We start from the raw sequence: 17,061 nt of genomic DNA on the forward strand, positions 1-17,061 counted from the left end.
GGGTTAGGCCTCAATTATGGAGGTCAGACCCTCCAACTCCCTCTAATTTATGCCCTATTTAAAGGTGCCAAAACTTCACGAACTAAGCCACCGAGTTTAAAACACGATCCAAGATTTCTGTAAACGTTTTGCTGAGAAAAACAAGACATGCTTCTTTTCAAGGGTTTCATGAGGCTGGTATTGGTGGCTTGCCGAACCAGTCAGTGTCCCCGAGTAAAGTGCAGAGCTATGCCAGAGAGGTCACTAAAAGCTGCATCTCATTTCACTGCGTTATTTTCAGTTCGCTTTCAGAGAGACGTGCAACCCGCAAATCTGGTTTATGTCGCCCTCCTGTTTTCTTCAGCACGCCTTCATCATTACCGCTGGAGATGCCAAACTATGAGGGATCTGATGCAGGCAAAATGCTACAGGAGGGATGGATCTTCCCGTAATTACAGACTCTCTCTCTTATCTCTGGGATGGAATTAAAAACACATTCCATGCAGAGAGTCTCGGTGCTGGCCTGCAGGAAGCAAATAAAAAGAGACTGTTCTTAGAGAATTGGAAAGGACTTTGGCAGTTTGATTAGAAACTGATGTGATCATGGTCGTGCTTTACGTTATCTGACAAGTCGAAGGGTCGAGTACTGACTGTAGTTTGCTAGGGATGCTGCAGCGGTGTAGGAAAAATGTGGACGACTGTGAGGATGTGTGGATTAACCACTCTGAACAGAACTTGAAATATGATACAGAACAAGTCAATGCATGAAAACTTGGATATTTTTGTTTACTTTTTAATGAAAAAAAAGCTTTTTTAAATTGACAATGTATCTGTCTTACAACACTTACAGCACATGTTTACTATTAATACATCACAAATTCTCAATACAACAAAGCAAACACCTAATGTAACAAATATTATGTGTAACTAAAATAACTGTACAGTCTGGTTTAGCTAAAAACATCTAAAAAATAAGTGCAAATTAATTTTAAACGAAACGCATACCAACTATCATGTTTCTGTTGACAAATGCATTTCCACAAATATATGTCTAGAATGAATTTACATCATTACAAATATACAGCTTTTCAACTTTGTCGATATTTTTAATGAGGTATGATAACTGGCAAAACCGTGTATAAATGGGAATTATAATACAGTTTATGTATTTATGAATGTAACTTGAAAATATGTAAAGCAACTTTTAAAGGCAAATATAAACAAATCCAGAACTTTTTTCACACCGTATTTATTTTATTTTTTTCCCACCATATTATTTTCCTGTCACTTGCCCTCTGGTCCAAAGATCTCCAGGCATTCAATGAGAATGAACTCCACTATCTGATGCTGATATACCATATTGACTTCCATATTTCCAGATTCAAACTCTGGCCACATGAGAGTTGGTCCAAACACAATGCTAATGCCCTGGGTCGACATCAAGTTCTGCTGGGACTTGGTCAAGACTCTGTAACACAGAAAACAAGGGCTCAATCAGGTGTAAGACACAATAGCGCTGAACATCATATATTGTATATAATTTTTTTAGAAAACATTGTATGGATATTCTAATGGAACAACAGAACGAGATATAATTTCCTCCAAGCTTATAAAGTGTATAAGTTTCTTTCATAAAACCCGTTTTGGTGACGAACCGTCGGCACGGGTGTTTTAGAAAAACTTGTGCCTGTTCCTTGGAGGCGTCTAAGCGCACTTTTAGCAGAATCTCTCTGAGTTGAGGTTTGGCTGTGGTGAAGAAACAATCAATACAGGGTATTGGTGGAGTCTTATAAGGAGTCGGATTGGAGCCCTCTGGCTGTGTTATGGGTTGAGGCCTGGAAAGGGAGGGAGGGATTGTGGTGAAGGGCTGCGTTCCAAGTTGTCAACAGGATCCTGACTAAGAGGTGGGAAGACGGCTTAACATTTCGGAGCACGCTTTGTAGGGTTTAGCAGCAGCACAGATCTGAAAGGTACTGTTTAGACACGTTGGGTTTATTGCGTTCACGTGTACGTGTACTGTTGCACTATGCCATCTACGTTTGTGGTCACATCTATCAAAATAATGGTCTACAATTATGCAGCGTAATTCAGCCGTCTAAAATCCCGATGTCATTGTCAAAATACCACTGGTATAAAATAAGGGCACGGGCTCCCTCCCTCAGCAAGATGTGTTCGGCTAAGTTTCTCCGCGTGTGTTTTTAGGATTTTGGGAAGCCATTTGAGCTGAGAAACACAACTTGAGAGGCAGGCCAAGCCCTCTCAATAATTCCCTGTTAATGTGTATAATTAACCTCGGCCGTTTCGCTTCCCCTGTACATCACAGCTAGACGCTTGTCCTGCCATGAGCATTTTAACCTAATTAGCGCACTATGATGTAAGGATCCCGGCTGCCATTGCTAATGGTCCGCTAATGATCTTAAAGAGAGAGACTTCATTTCCGAAGTGATTTTTCAAAACATTAAATATGAAGCTTTTTCGTCCAACCTTTTAGTGTTTTTTGGTAATTATGTCACTGTGACACCACTATATACTATGAAGCCCACGTCCCCCACCTTCACGTTCATTTGCGCTATCAGTAATGCCAGATCGATTAAAATTATGATAGAAACTAAATTACAGTCATTATCATTTTCAATTACAGTATCACATGTTGGGCAGAAGTGAAATATGAAGAAATCCTCTATCCAGACGCGAAAACAGGGTTCTTTAGCTATAAACATGATTTCATCAAAAAGGACCACAGAAAGGATGCAGAAATGACAGAGCTGAATGCTCACTTGAGTTATTTCAACCTTACAGGCATTTAACTGGAGCCTAATCTAAAGTCCTGCACTGTACAAATTCGCTATGTGAATATTTGTTGTTGTTGTTGTTCATTTTATTGTTTTATTGTTTTAGCAGAATTTTCATTTATTTAAAAAACAAAAAACGTAAAAGAATGTCAAATTAAAGAAATATACTGCAAAACATGTCTAAAATAAAGTGACTAAAAATAAGATATATGTCATATTTTGGCATCTTTGTCACAATTTGCCCGCAATATTTAAAAATGTCCCCTTTCCATTTCATCAAACAGGTTTTTGAGATCTTACCTTTGAATTCTGTAGCTATATTGGCTGCCCTTTTTTAAACCAAAGTCATCCAATCGAATAAGTAGGCATAAACAAATAATAAAATATTTTATATATACAGCATATATATATATATATATATATATATATATATATACACATACATATATTGTTATTGTCTAAAGGGTTTAGGTTCTTGAATTACAAAAGTGAAGGATGTAATCTGATCATCATTATCTGGGTATTTGTGGCAAAAAAAGCGCTGATTAAACCATCAGTTGACTCGGAGCCCAGTGAAGTTACTCTGGTGTCTGGATAAGGGCCAGGCTGAGGGCAGCTTGACCGGAGGTGACTGCGTTACACATGGTTGAATCTGACAAATCATTGATATCCCGTACATAAGCCGACGTGTAGGGCTCAAGATGCCAATGGTTATTAATTAGCATCTCGTTTGCATGACAGGAAATGGAGGATAGTGCACAACGCCATCATACCCCGCCTAGGAGGCCCGGCTAATTGGGTCAGCCTCACTGGCTTCTGAAGAACCTTGGGACGAATAATAAATTGAGGTGGGGTGGGGGGTTACAGAATCGCTCCAAGCTTTAAACTGTGTCATTTTCATGTTATGCCTTGATGAACCTATGAAAGCCTAGCTGGAATCAGAGGAAACAATTCCATGCCTCACTTTGATTTATGCTAGTTAGAGATTTATCATGGCTTACTGTCCATACCTTTGAAATAATAAGGATTTTTTTATAAACGCTTGTAAATATCAAAACGTGCACAACACCAGATTTCTTTCAATCTAATTTAAGAGACACAGACCTAGATGAGAATAACTTTTTTCTTGGCTTTGCTGATCAACGGTCGCTCCAGGTTTCTTTGCCGACACAAAGCGAACGGAACCTTGAATTACTAACGAAAAACAAAACCTGTGGCCTTTTAAATCACTTGCGGTAAACGGGAAATATGAGCGGTGGTGACAAAACCTCCCACAAAAAGAGACAGAAATAGCACTACTGAGCAAGTGTACGGTTGAGAAAATATGGTTGCCTTGACCACATCATCACAATGCAAGCACACAACTGGTTATTGAATCCAGGCTCCACGGACCAGAAGAAAGAATGAACACTCGTTCCACGCGGGCACAGAAAGCTCCCACAACAAAGAGTTTTTGACTTTCACCACTTTTGCATGGGCCAAGCCAGAACAAAATATAACCCACAAAAGAAGTTCGACCGCATGAGTTCAGAGACGCATTCGGTTGAGTTTTACCTGTTTTGGATGAGAAGGACAGGAAGTGTACATTAAAGGCTGGGACTGATGTTTGAGAACGTATGGAGCTTGTGCATATCAATACTTTGATATTGGACCAATTTTTTGTGTGTAGGTCATGTCACATGTCTGGTCTAAAGTTTCAGAGCAGATCTCAAAAACGCCTCGAATGTGATGAGTCCCTCAACCTAAACTCTCTAAAATATCTTCCCATCTTTACTTTCACTGTATTTCAGCAAATGTCTTGTTTGTGTCACCAAAACCTAAAACTATATAAAAAATATATGGAAAACTCCCAAACATGACGGAACCCCAGAATGGAAGAACCCCCTGTTCTCTCTTCGCTCTGGACTGTACCAGTATTAATAAAAAAAGAATACACCTCTGAAAACAACAACGCACTTTAACCTAATTCACCATGACCGCACATTCCTTGCCTTGATTCATGGTAAAGCCGTCCTGATATTTAGAGAGGGAAAGAAGTAGACGAGTATGACTTAAGTGAGAATGTAAAATGAACTGAACCACATCACTTGGCCAGGGTGTGGTACCCACAAAGCAAAGCGTTACGCTTTGGATTCAAAGCACTAGTCTTTATTGCTCTAATAGTGAGAGAAAAGAGCAGCGGGAACGTCGCTGTGGAGAAGGAACAGACTTGGTGGCACTAGAGGGATTTTCCGTGTCACCGCAAGTTTCACTTAACGTTTTTTTGGTAAGCGACAACTTAATGAATGTTCGAACGCTGCCGTTTAGTGAATTGATGGTAATCTTAATACTTATGCTTGCATGAAAATGGACAATATTTCTTCCCATTCTTTCGAATGCAAAAACTACTGATGGACACAACTTGTCGATCTTTGTCACGAAATGCAGGCTCAATTTTTCTCAACACATCAGAATTTCAGAATAATGTGTTCCTGTTTAGGAAGCGTTCAATGAGCATCTCTCTCTCTCTCTCTCTCTCTGTCACACATTAGTGTTTCCTGATTGGGAGACCTGGCATGGGCAACCCAACAGACTTTAGCACTAGTGCCAAAGGGCATGTTCCACTGGGGGAAGGGAGGAGGGGGTGCTCATCAATCTGAGATGAGTCCTGTGGCCCTCCTGTGCAGGGTGGTAAATGTGCAGAAGGGTAAAGTGGGATAGAACACCCCTCCTGGGAGATGGAGACTAGCCATATGGCCTTCTGGCTGTGCCAATAACGCTATCATGGACAAGGGTTTGAGCACTGACACACACACACATTGTGCTTCATGTTGAGTCCTCTGTTCACGTTGTCTCTCATATAGGTTAAAAAGTATCCCACGATATTTTTAATGTAACATTAAATATTATTACAACAGTTGTGGATAGTTGTGGTCTTTGATGCTGATCGGTCAATAGCCATGGCTAAATCATAAAAGAGCACATGAGTCATGACCTCTTTACCAACCATAAGTGATTTTTCGGTCAAAACAAGATCAGCTATCTGTATCTAAACATAAGCTCACGAGATGCAAAGCCATTGCAGATTTAACCACAAGGTCTTTCTTACAGCATCATTAGCAAATTGGGAAAGACCACAGCAGGAATCTGTAATACGTTCGCTTCCAGTCTGAAGCTGACAGGTATGAATAAAGCTATTAAAACAGGTCAGGCACAACTAAACAACAAAGATCTAACGTCTGAGATCAAAAAAGAAATCCTGCACCTGAAGTCAAAATTATTATAGGTGCCAGATTTCCACCTACTCTGTTCCTCGGGCTTCTTAATGCCCTATATAACATGCATCTACAGAGTATTTTTGGAGATGTGCGCATTGCATTAAGATTATTGTACGTTACAGGCAACTGGGTACTGGAGGTGAGTAGGCTTTTGGCAAGTGACAGATGATGTGTGTAATTTTTTAGATGTTTGATGTTAAAATACTTTTGTTTAATATGCAGAGGCATCTAAGGCATACTTATAAAGATGATTTGCCAAAAAAGTGAAAAATCTCAAAACACTGTTTGTGAGATCTATCTATCCTGAATGGATTTTTACCTGGAATGGTAAAATTTGAAATTATTTCTTGAAATGTTTATCTCGTGCAAAGGAAAAGGGAATTTCTTTTTGGATCGGAGGACCCCAAAGTAATCGTATGCGTGGGGCCCGACAACAAGTCCCCGCCTTTGTAGGTGCGTACGGATGGAGCCAATGTACAATATTCAACGTACCTCCTCAGGTGGTGGAAGAGCAGTTTCATTGTGTTGTGGTTGGATTTGGGAAATTGATGGATCAGTTTCTTCAAAGCTTGAATCTTCTGTGTGGTCTCCTTAATTTCTGTTGGCACAGAAGACACGATGAAATGTTTTGATTTCAGTATCGCTCCTTCATTTGAGCTTCTAGGTTCACAGAGAAGTTAATGTCGTTTCCATCACTTTTTCATTAACATAGCTCATCTAACATCAGAACTTTCCCTAATACCACATCATTACCCCCTTCTCTATTAATTATACAGACATGCCCGAGAAGGTCCCATTCAAAATGCCTTGGACTCCAAAATGCAGATTTATGACAAAGGCGATATGCAATCAAACAGATTATTCAATTTATCTCTTCATTTCATTACATTTGATACCCTAAGCCTTAGTTACAGTAGGTTTCATTTCCCTTACAATTTAACGAAACATAATCCCCTTTTTAATTCTGACATTTGGACAATAAAGTCCCAAGTGACTTCTTTCAGAAGATTTTGCAATTGTGGTTGTAGTTCAAGGGCATTCAAAAAAGGTTTTCATCGTTATTTCTTCAAAAATGAGCATGGATTAACAGGTTAATACACTAAATTTAAACCAATCAGCATTTAGTTTTTTGCAAATATAAACTTTACACAAATAATATCACATGCCACTTCATATAAAAAAAGAATTGCAAATCGCACTTACATTTTAAAGTACCTTCCTAAAAGACATCTGCTTTATCATACTGTAAAATGAACACAAGCTATCTGTTAAAACCCACCCATATGCTTAAATTTTGTAGTCAGGTTTGTCTTATGAAAGCACATGTGAGTGATGCTAATGGGCTATAATACTCCACGTCCATTAAAAGCTGTTATCCTGTAACACTAGCTGTAACTGGCGACCTCTTGACCCTGCTGCTCTTTACATGTCAGATGGCTTATGACCTCATGGCAAACTCCTGAGAGGCTCCAACCTGTGTGCTAAGCGTTCTTCATCAGTTTCAGTACCTGACCTTTGACACTTTGAAGTTCTCTGTATCCGTTATAATGTATTATAGCATCTCATACACTGAGGATTTACACAAAGGCTGACATGATTTTAAAAAGGCTAGTCAAGCAACATATTAAAGAAGGAGTCATTTGCAATTGTTAAAACTTTGAATTGCAGGAGTAGAGGGTATTTTTATAATAGTGGAATCAATGGTTTTGATCAATATCATTATGGAACCTAAGTAGATGTTGAAATGGAGCTGCTTTCACGGGGGCCACCTGTGGGCATTCAAAGCCCTCTCAGGTCAGATTTCACCGTAACGGATTGTGTAAAACAGTATTAACAGACCTCCAAGATTGTAAGTCGAGATTTCCTTACACATACAGTGGCCCCAAAAAGTGTTTCAACACCTAAAACTATATCTGTTTTATTTAATATGAAACATCAAAGTCGTAGACCTGTTTTCCAAGTAAACACAACATTTATAGGATTTTTTTTAGTAACTGGTCACAAAGTCATTATCAGTAGAAGTTTAAAATTAAGTTCCCTTCACAGATGTTTAAGCAACCACAGGTGTGGTTCATCACTTAAAAAAGGGACATATTTCACATGACAACCAGAATTTTTTGGGGGGGTCTTAGAAGTAACATTATATCTGTTGATTTTACGTTTAATGCTCAATAAATGTATTTTAGTGAAATATTGCTCAAAAATGTGCATTTAAAAAATAAATTCCACTGGTCTTGATATGATGTTATTCAAAAATGCAATGACATTCAGACATTAAGTGTGCTTCAAGTAACCAAATATTAAGGCTACTGTATTTACCCAAGATATTTTCTTTATATATTGCAAATCATTTTTATATTAGTCACACCCTGAATATGCTTTTTATCAATATGGCTCAGTGGTTAGAGCATGGTGCTAGCAACAGAAAGGCCATGGGTTCGATCCCAGGGTATTACACATAGTCAGAAACAAATGAATATTACATTGCAATGTTATTCGCTTTTGATAAAAGCGTCTGGCAAATGCATAAATGTAAACGTATAGGGGAATATACTGGAAGATATAATGCAATATATTAAATAATGCATTTCCATATGATAAAAACAAGTCCTTATATCTTTCAGTATATGAAAAACAGCAAGCGTGATTAAATGTAATATATTAGAAAATGTATTATTATATATATTTTCATGTACAGGCCTATAATACAATATGATACCGTTAATATATAGGAAAAGGTATTTTCTTTGCATAATGGAATAAAGGCAACAACAAACTATAGCTAGCGTAATTGTACTAATGAAATATCATGCCAAAAAATGTAAATAAGGTCATTTTTATCCGAATCAAATATGTACATCTATACATTCTGAACAGAGTGAAATCTTCCTCCAGCTCAACGACACCAATGCAACCTCCCCAAACCATCACTGTTTGTTCCTACCGTGGTTGGCTAACAGCTACACCGTGCTATTCATGGGATGTGCCATGGAAGGGAGCTGGCAGTAGTTTTGCCCCTGGTCTACTGTACTGCCCAGGATGCCCCCTGGGCACTAATGGAGCAGATGTCTCCGTGTATACACCGCGCTGGCACAGGCTCTGCAAGCAGATGCCCCTGTCAGATGCCAGGTCTGTCAATTGAGCACAGATAGAGACCATGTTCTAGGACAGAGAACCATTCTGACCCGCTCCTCTAGGTAACACTAACAGATGAACCGTGTTTTCTGCTATTTTACTATTAGTTACAACATTAAACAATCAAAACATGAGTCATATCCCCTAAAGAAACCCAAAACACATTGTAATTTTTAGCTGCAAAGTTACAGTCATCACGACACCACGTGCGGTAAAGGCTAGAAATCTTTTCTTCATTATTTAGTCATTGCTTCATCCGAGCAATTTCTTTTTTTATGATATTCTCTTCAAGCATTATCTCAGCAGAGGCCTGTCGCTTTCTTTTGGCTTCGACACTGCATGGCAGTCGGCCTGTAAAATATTTAATCTAGTCATTATTGCTGGCATTATTGCTGTCATTAATTACTTTGCCTTTGGTGGCTAGCATATTGGAGATGGTCCCTCTTCCTGTATTTTGGACAGATGGTGCGGACAGTGTCATTAATATAAAACAGGTTCAAAATGCCTACAGCCCAAATCAACAGGAATACACTATGGTAAGCATTACATCCACAGTAATCAGATCACAAGGGACTCGCTGATGGATCAAATTCATCATGTTCACATTGTCATTATTTTATTAACTATGTTGGAAGAGCAAAACTCAATTTTTACTGTTTTTTTAAATAAGCAAATACTAACCAATTAAAAATAATGAGATGTTGCCATTTTGGTTCACAGTATTCAAAGATGATTTTGTATTTCTGGGTAAATGTGCTTGGTGTGGTTCTATATAACAAAGGCATGGCTCACTCTTTTAACACAATGCTTCGGATGAAAATAGTTGTTATGTACCTGTGGTTGCAAAACGTACCAAGTTCGCCAGCGCCATCGGTGCATGGCGCACTCCGTCTAAATCAAACTGAGAGCATCATTGTTTTGTCAAAAGCGCTGATGTTTAGGAAAGAATAGATTCACTTTCAGTTACAAAAATCTGTGAATATAATCCAATTACAAACAATGAGACCTTCTTTACCGCAGTACAGCTTTGCTTCTCAGGATAAGCCCATCTGTGAGCTTTGTCTACAGGCTTCTTTAAGCCCCGTCAAGGCAAATATTAGCACACTGCAAATAGTCCTGAAGGTTATGATTAAGATTTTAAATGTATCCCAATTGAATACTTTGCTTTATGAATAACAAAGTCTTAGAGGATCGGCGTTGTAATTTATTAAACATGAAAAACTTCTTGATGAAATATAGAGACTGGGAAGAGATTTATGCATTTGAAAATATTTATGCATGCTAGCTTTGCATGGCAATGAGGCCAGGTTGCACAAATGAGAAAAGCTCAGTAGAATGTAAAGACTTGTGATTTCAAGGCTGAGTCTCAACTGTCAATTGAAAGAGCATAACATCACAATGGTCAAATAATGACGTTGTGACGGATGTATTGTTTGATGCAGCTGACAGCCATTGTGTTATTGTGGCACGTTTTTTGTCAAAATGAAAAATAAAGAAACGGAAAAATGTTACTATCTGCATAAATATGCAACGGTCATCTTCAAACTTCAAACAGTGCATCTGAATGAACTTTAGAGATTACACCACAAACGCTGGATTGTGTGTGTGGGCTCAGAGAACAAAGCCTCCATTTGTCAACAAGTATGTCTTCGCTTTGTCTAACAAGGCGAGCTTGTCTATTGGACAGGTGGCAGGACAATGTCGCTTAGATACCAGGCAATATGAATAATAGATTTTGGCCATCGCCAGCCAAGAGCTGGTGCCTGCCACGTCCAAAACAGGAACCAAGTGCAAGAATGGAAAATTAGGCCAACTATTCGCCTGAGTTCGATGGGAAGTCCAAATGCAGATTTGTGTCAGCGATCGCATACATTTTTCACAATAAACACAGATTCCCACTGAGAAGCAAAATCGTGAGTGAAGGGGCCATTTAATGTTGGTTGAAGTCATAACCCCAAGATTACATTTGAATAGTTTGCCAGAGCTTCCAACAAGCTTAAACTGACTTAAGGTTTCGTAAAGACCTCAAGACGCAGCGTGCTATTGGGCAGCTGTCCTAATTGAATGGATTCTTTCCCAAAGTAGCGTTCCAGAGACCTTTGGTTAATACCAATGGTATAAAGGGCAGCCATGTTGAGAAACTGGACTAGAGAAGCTGTTCTCTCTTGACAGTGATGGACCAATATAGATGTCCCGAGCCACTCAAATATCACCAGGATTACTGAAAATGCTCGCTGGTGGCCTAGTGAGATCAATGAAACTGGATGTCGAGCAGTTACGGTAAATGAAATGTAAGACGAGCTGCGAGGTTCATTAACCCGAGCCAATATTACAGGCAGGGGAGGGGCTTAGTACCGAGATACCCTGTTCTACAGTAGCTGTTGTCACAAAATTTGTACTTTTGTTACATTACTAACACTCAATGTGTCTCCTTTGCCAGCAAGCCAGCTAACCCAGCTTCCTCACGTAACCCAGACCTCACAAATATGAAACTCATTGAAAAGAATTTAACTTAAAGAAGTGTATATTTACCATTATGCAAAAGGAAATGAAGAACATTTTAGACAGTTTTTGCTTGACTGTTGTTGCATGAACTTGCTGTTGCATGACTGCAGCTAGAATTATTCAGAAATCAATATGTTTGCATTATTAATTGATTAAAATTAATTTTTCAGCATTAATTATGTTTAATTCATTGGAGGCTACGGAGGATATTACGATAAGCCGATATTACTTCTTGTCATGAACTCACTGTTGCATGTTCAGTTCAGCTTCTTCTCCGATTTTATGATTTACAAATTTTATGCAATTGATTATTGATTATGATTATTTTTGCGATTTTCACTTTCTTCTAACTGTTGGAAGCTATGAAAAAGATCATGCTAGGTTAAAATTGCTTTGTTTATTTGTGAAAATAGAAAATCAAGGTCCATTGCATTGTGGGATACAATGACTACTGTACCAGCATATGGTGTTTTTTTTTGGAATATTCAACGCATACAGCCCATTTTCATCATGTCTACCACAGGCACACTGCATATTTTGCAAAAACATTATATCATGGTATCATAGTATCATAGTAGGCAACATCTCCAACATACCCTGAGTTTTGTTGGGTATTTTATTGGGTATGTTGCAGGTTGGACTAATTATACCTCCTGCTATTAGGGGTCTTTTATTGTAATAATTAGCTGTCTAAACACTATCTGTAAATGATCGGGCTCATCTACTGATTAATTGGATACAGTTTGCGGTACTATGGCCTACATGCGGCATGAGTAAATATTTATTAGCAAATTACAACATCACCTCAGGCCTGTTCCCATTCTGTCTCATGCACATCTCCGTCCAGCAGGGAAACACTGAGGTGCTGTGATCATAATGATAATACAGCCATTAACAGAGTGAGAAGACTGGTAGTACATGCACAGGCATTTTGATAGTCTATATCTCAAAATGTTGAGAATACAAATCATTCATTGATTTAAACAAACTAACAAATATCGTATTACTTATATGTGTGAATTTTTAATATTAAAGTGCTTTCCTCTATCCTAGCTTACAATGAGTAGACAGCTACAGATGGTTTGATCGGACACATGCACCTGGCCTGAAGTTAACTTCCGGTCTGTGTTTGGTTATAATATAACCATTTATTTTATATAAATATGAATTAATATTTGATTGTATATTCATTTATTAAATGACATTAAACTACTCAACCGTTATTATATGCAGAAGTCTACCAAAAGTTAAGTTTGGGCCACATGACGTTTGTTGCCGCTGAAAGCGTCTATAAGTAAATTATTTGTAAATTGATTGAAAAGTGTAAACTCTTTTTACAAAGCAACACTGACTCAACCAATAGCATGAATTTTCAGCCGGGGCTAACTGTTGTCTCAAACAATTGCACATGTAGAAAATCTGTGTTTGTGTTTAGATTTTTTTCAATAATATTAATAATTGTTGTAATTACTTTTGGTACTTTTTGAATAGATTACACGCTTTAGCTGAGGGCTCTTATTTTGTAATCTCCTATTAAGGAATGTTTTTTACGCTGTCTTTATTCCTGTTAACAATGTTTAACTCTATACAATTGTGTATACCTGTCATCACTCTCTATTTGCTTTATATGTTCCTCTCTATTTACATCCACACGAAGAGTATCACACAGTTACAACTACTGTGTTTGTTTTTGAACTAACATGGTTTCAGAAACAGCCCGAGTCGTAAAACAAAAGGAATGGACAATGTTTTTTCAAGCATACACATATTTCATTAGGTATACAGCTTTCAGAAGGTAGATTGCCCAAGAGAAACATATTGGCGTCAGCTGGACGGCAGAGATGAGGCCCAAGTTTGCTCTGTGCTGCTGGAGGGAGGTTACACGTGACACTAAGGCCGATCTGGTGACAGTTTCTGTCTGGACCACAGGCCCTGACTTTGCCCTCTGGCCTGAGAAATTCCCCCATTCCCCAAACAGGGAATTTGAATGATCATAGTACCTCCCTGTCAAAGAGCGACCCCTTTTGGCTGACAGATCTGCAGGAATGCCTCTGAAAGGGTAAATCCCAAATTCCACGCTCAGCCCGAAAGTGGCTGCCGGTTTAACCATCCATTCCTTAAATTACAGTCAGTATGACCCGGTTAACTTAAGCTGTAAACCTTGAATGGAAATAACTTGTACATGTTGCCGTGGAATACTTGAGCACATTATGAGTGCTCTGAAGTCTCACATCTCTGCGAAGGTAATTATTCATTCCTTATAATGTATTTTAAAATCCTATTCTCAAATATTTGCAGCTAAAGCACAAATTTGTTCACATTGAGAATGTTTTCAGTACTTACTAATGGCTTCCACAAACAGGTCGAAAAAGCGAAAGGGAAACAGAGGCTCTGGCAGCTCGCGGAAAAACATCTTTAGCGCTCCGGTGATGACATGGATGTCCTCCCATTGGCTGTCGCCCAAGTCAAGCTCCTCCTCTGGGGAAAGAGGCACAGTCAGAGAAGCCAACGGAGAGAATTAGAACAACAGTCGTTTGATGAGGAAATTAAAACATGCTAATCATTGTGTCAATGTTAATACGCCCCTTGAGAACCCCAGCACATTGTCCTGACTGCATCGCACTGCATATCAAACCTCATTGAAAATCCGAATCAAACAATTTGTGGCGCTTAACACAAGTAACCACTTCATACCTTTCAGCAAAAGTATTTAGAAGAAAAGATGCTATAGATGAATACTGATGTGGTCAAGAGAACAGTCAAACGAGTCACTGAAGATATAAATAATAACTGAATTAAACTTACCTTCATCGACTAGGAAGCGTAGTTTCTGGATAACGGCCAAATTGCCGCTCACCCTATATATCCCATCAGCCTCCAGGCCTGTGAGGGTAAAGACATCTGTTAGTCAGTCAGCCTGGCATAAAACCACCACTTTTGTTTTTCATAAGAATCATCTTTTGTACCTCGTTTCTCTACTTCCTTCACACACAACTTGACAAATCTGGGCACTGTGGTCTTTTCTCTCTCACACAGGGTCAATATGTGACATCCAAACACACGGTCTATAAAACAATGTGTTATTAAAAATATTTAGTTAAATTATTAGAAAAATATAAATAAATATATAATACATCTAAACATGTGAACATATTTCAATACATTTAATAAATATATAATAATATTAAGCAAACAATATAATAAGAACCATTCATAACTATAGCAATAATTTTAGTCAAAAAAATTATTTAAAATGTTTATTTAGTAAAACAATTAACTTGATTTTACCTATTTAATCATAACCCAAAAACACATTTGTAAGTATTTTTAAGTAGCACTGTAATGTTTATGTTCAACCACTGAAGGCCTAAACTAAAATAAGACATACTGTACATATTTACTAAATCCATACTTTGAATTATCATCATTTGGTAGCTTTTGGCAAGTATTGATCATTCAGCATATTGTTGCTGTCCTTCTGAAACCTTGTATCTCAATAATATGTAGGCCAAAAATCATTATTATAGATCACCCTTTATGTCTATTACTGGGTTTGCACATGTCTTACCAGTAAAAATATTAAAAAAGTGCTTATCAACTGTAACAACAAAATATTTAATCATTTAAAAAGTGTTTTTTACATTTCCTGAAAAACAGCGAATTTGGACATCCGAGGTATTGGAAGTACAGCGACCTTATAATACTATTCATTCAACTACTTTTAAATCCATTGACAGTTTATAAATGTATGATTACAAGCCCCAGAAAATAATTTTACAGCAAAATCTCAGTTGTCAGGGCTGAGGTGCACAGAGGCAGCGAGCGTCCTCATCATCTGGCTTTCTGAGGTCATATAGGACCAGGCGAGCTGTCCCAGAGGCTTCTGGAACATCAAAGTTGTCCTGCTCTCATTTCAGCACCCGCGAGGAGGAGGAGGGGGGTGCGCGCTAAATGCATAAATGACTGCGAGCGAGCCACCTTTGCATACAAATGTGCATTCACAAGGTTTCCTAAAAAAATATTTTGCACGGGAGGAGGGGCGTTTCAGATAAATTGCCATTAGAAAGAGACGGTACAATACGCAAGAATCCTAATTTTGAGATGGATATTTAAAGGCTCACTTGCCTTGGAGCCCTGCCAGGGATAGCTGTGTTGGGGCCACCTGCGCTTCTCGGTTAATCTCACAGTAGTTTAATTCATTCCCTCAATATTGTCCTCTTTGATCTCCCATTTACCCCCACAGATACTGCATTAAAGGGTCTTTTCAACACCAGAGGAAACTAAAGATATCATTACCTTCATGCGACGGTTCCAAGTATGCCTAAAATATCCTTTAATGTTATATGTGGTGTGTGCCATGAATGGAATATATTAGTTACAGCCTTTAAGTACTGGCGTCAGGGGCCGAACTGGTAGAATATACAAAAGGAAAACAGAATGTGTTTTTTTTTCACTGGATCACAGTTTTGTTTAATATGGAAACACGTAGAGCCAAACTAAACGAATGTCCTAAGATCATCCATTCAAATGTCATCATGCAATATGTAACCAGTAATTATGTAGCATGTAATTATAACTATTAACTGGCCTATGAGGGTTTGTTCTCAAAGTTGTTAAATGAATAAGAGTTTTGCAGCAGATTTTTGACAGTCATTTCCCAAATCTGCACAGAGCTGAAGTTCCTTCTCAGACCAGTATGTTAAAATATAAAAAGTTCACCCTTAATAATGCCTTTCTCCTGTAGTGTTCTCATAGAGGGCCTTCTGGAGATGAACTTCTTCAGTCTGTTCTTGACACCGTTCTTATCCGCACTGTCTGACGCGCTGTAATTCAGCTTGAACACTGTGCGGGGGATCACAAAAGACAAAGGAACAATGTTGTCAGTGAACACTTGCCACATTCTTTTGAGGGTTTCTTTGTGCAAGTCCTCCTCATGCAAATAAGAGAGACTCGGTCTCCACATTGTTCAAAAACACGGCGAGCGCAGCAGAAGTGAACTGCTTATGTAAAATATTCAAATGCCCTCCAGTGTAAGTGAATATCTCGTTTGGCTGCATTTTTTTATTGATTCTGGCCAATGGTGGTGTCGGTGTTACACCATCTTTGTGAGTGATGCATGTGACTGTGCTGGCCAGTGTTCAGTAGTGTAGTAAATGAAATCTCTCTGATACTCATTTAGGACGGAAAAAAAAGCTGAAATTACGAATGACAGAGGCGTTTGGAGAGTGTCAAGTAGCTGGTAATTTATAATAATGATTGACAATGACTTAGTCTTACTCATACTGTATGAAATTCAACAACATTTATACAGTTTTTATTGGCTTGATTGCTGTATCATATGATAATGATGTAATGACGTGTCTAAATTTTACTACAAGTGTATCTTTATTAAA

At 38.3% G+C, this 17,061-nt stretch overlaps 1 protein-coding gene across 2 annotated transcripts in view; it reads right to left on the reverse strand.

Moving 5' to 3' along the window:
• Positions 1–756: 756 nt before the first annotated feature.
• Positions 757–17,061, reverse strand: part of arhgap15 (Rho GTPase activating protein 15) — a 30,971-nt gene continuing 14,666 nt past the window's right edge. For both annotated transcript variants that reach the window (XM_056755903.1, XM_056755902.1), the window contains 6 exons: positions 16,388–16,510; positions 14,635–14,733; positions 14,474–14,551; positions 14,012–14,146; positions 6,521–6,626; positions 757–1,447 (listed from right to left, as the gene is read on the reverse strand). In XM_056755903.1, the coding sequence (XP_056611881.1) occupies positions 1,264–1,447; positions 6,521–6,626; positions 14,012–14,146; positions 14,474–14,551; positions 14,635–14,733; positions 16,388–16,510 (725 nt within the window). In that variant the 3' untranslated portion in view covers positions 757–1,263. The remainder of the gene's footprint in view (positions 1,448–6,520; positions 6,627–14,011; positions 14,147–14,473; positions 14,552–14,634; positions 14,734–16,387; positions 16,511–17,061) is intronic.

The sequence above is a fragment of the Triplophysa dalaica genome, chromosome 8, assembly GCF_015846415.1.
Source record: "Triplophysa dalaica isolate WHDGS20190420 chromosome 8, ASM1584641v1, whole genome shotgun sequence".
NCBI lineage: Eukaryota > Metazoa > Chordata > Actinopteri > Cypriniformes > Nemacheilidae > Triplophysa > Triplophysa dalaica.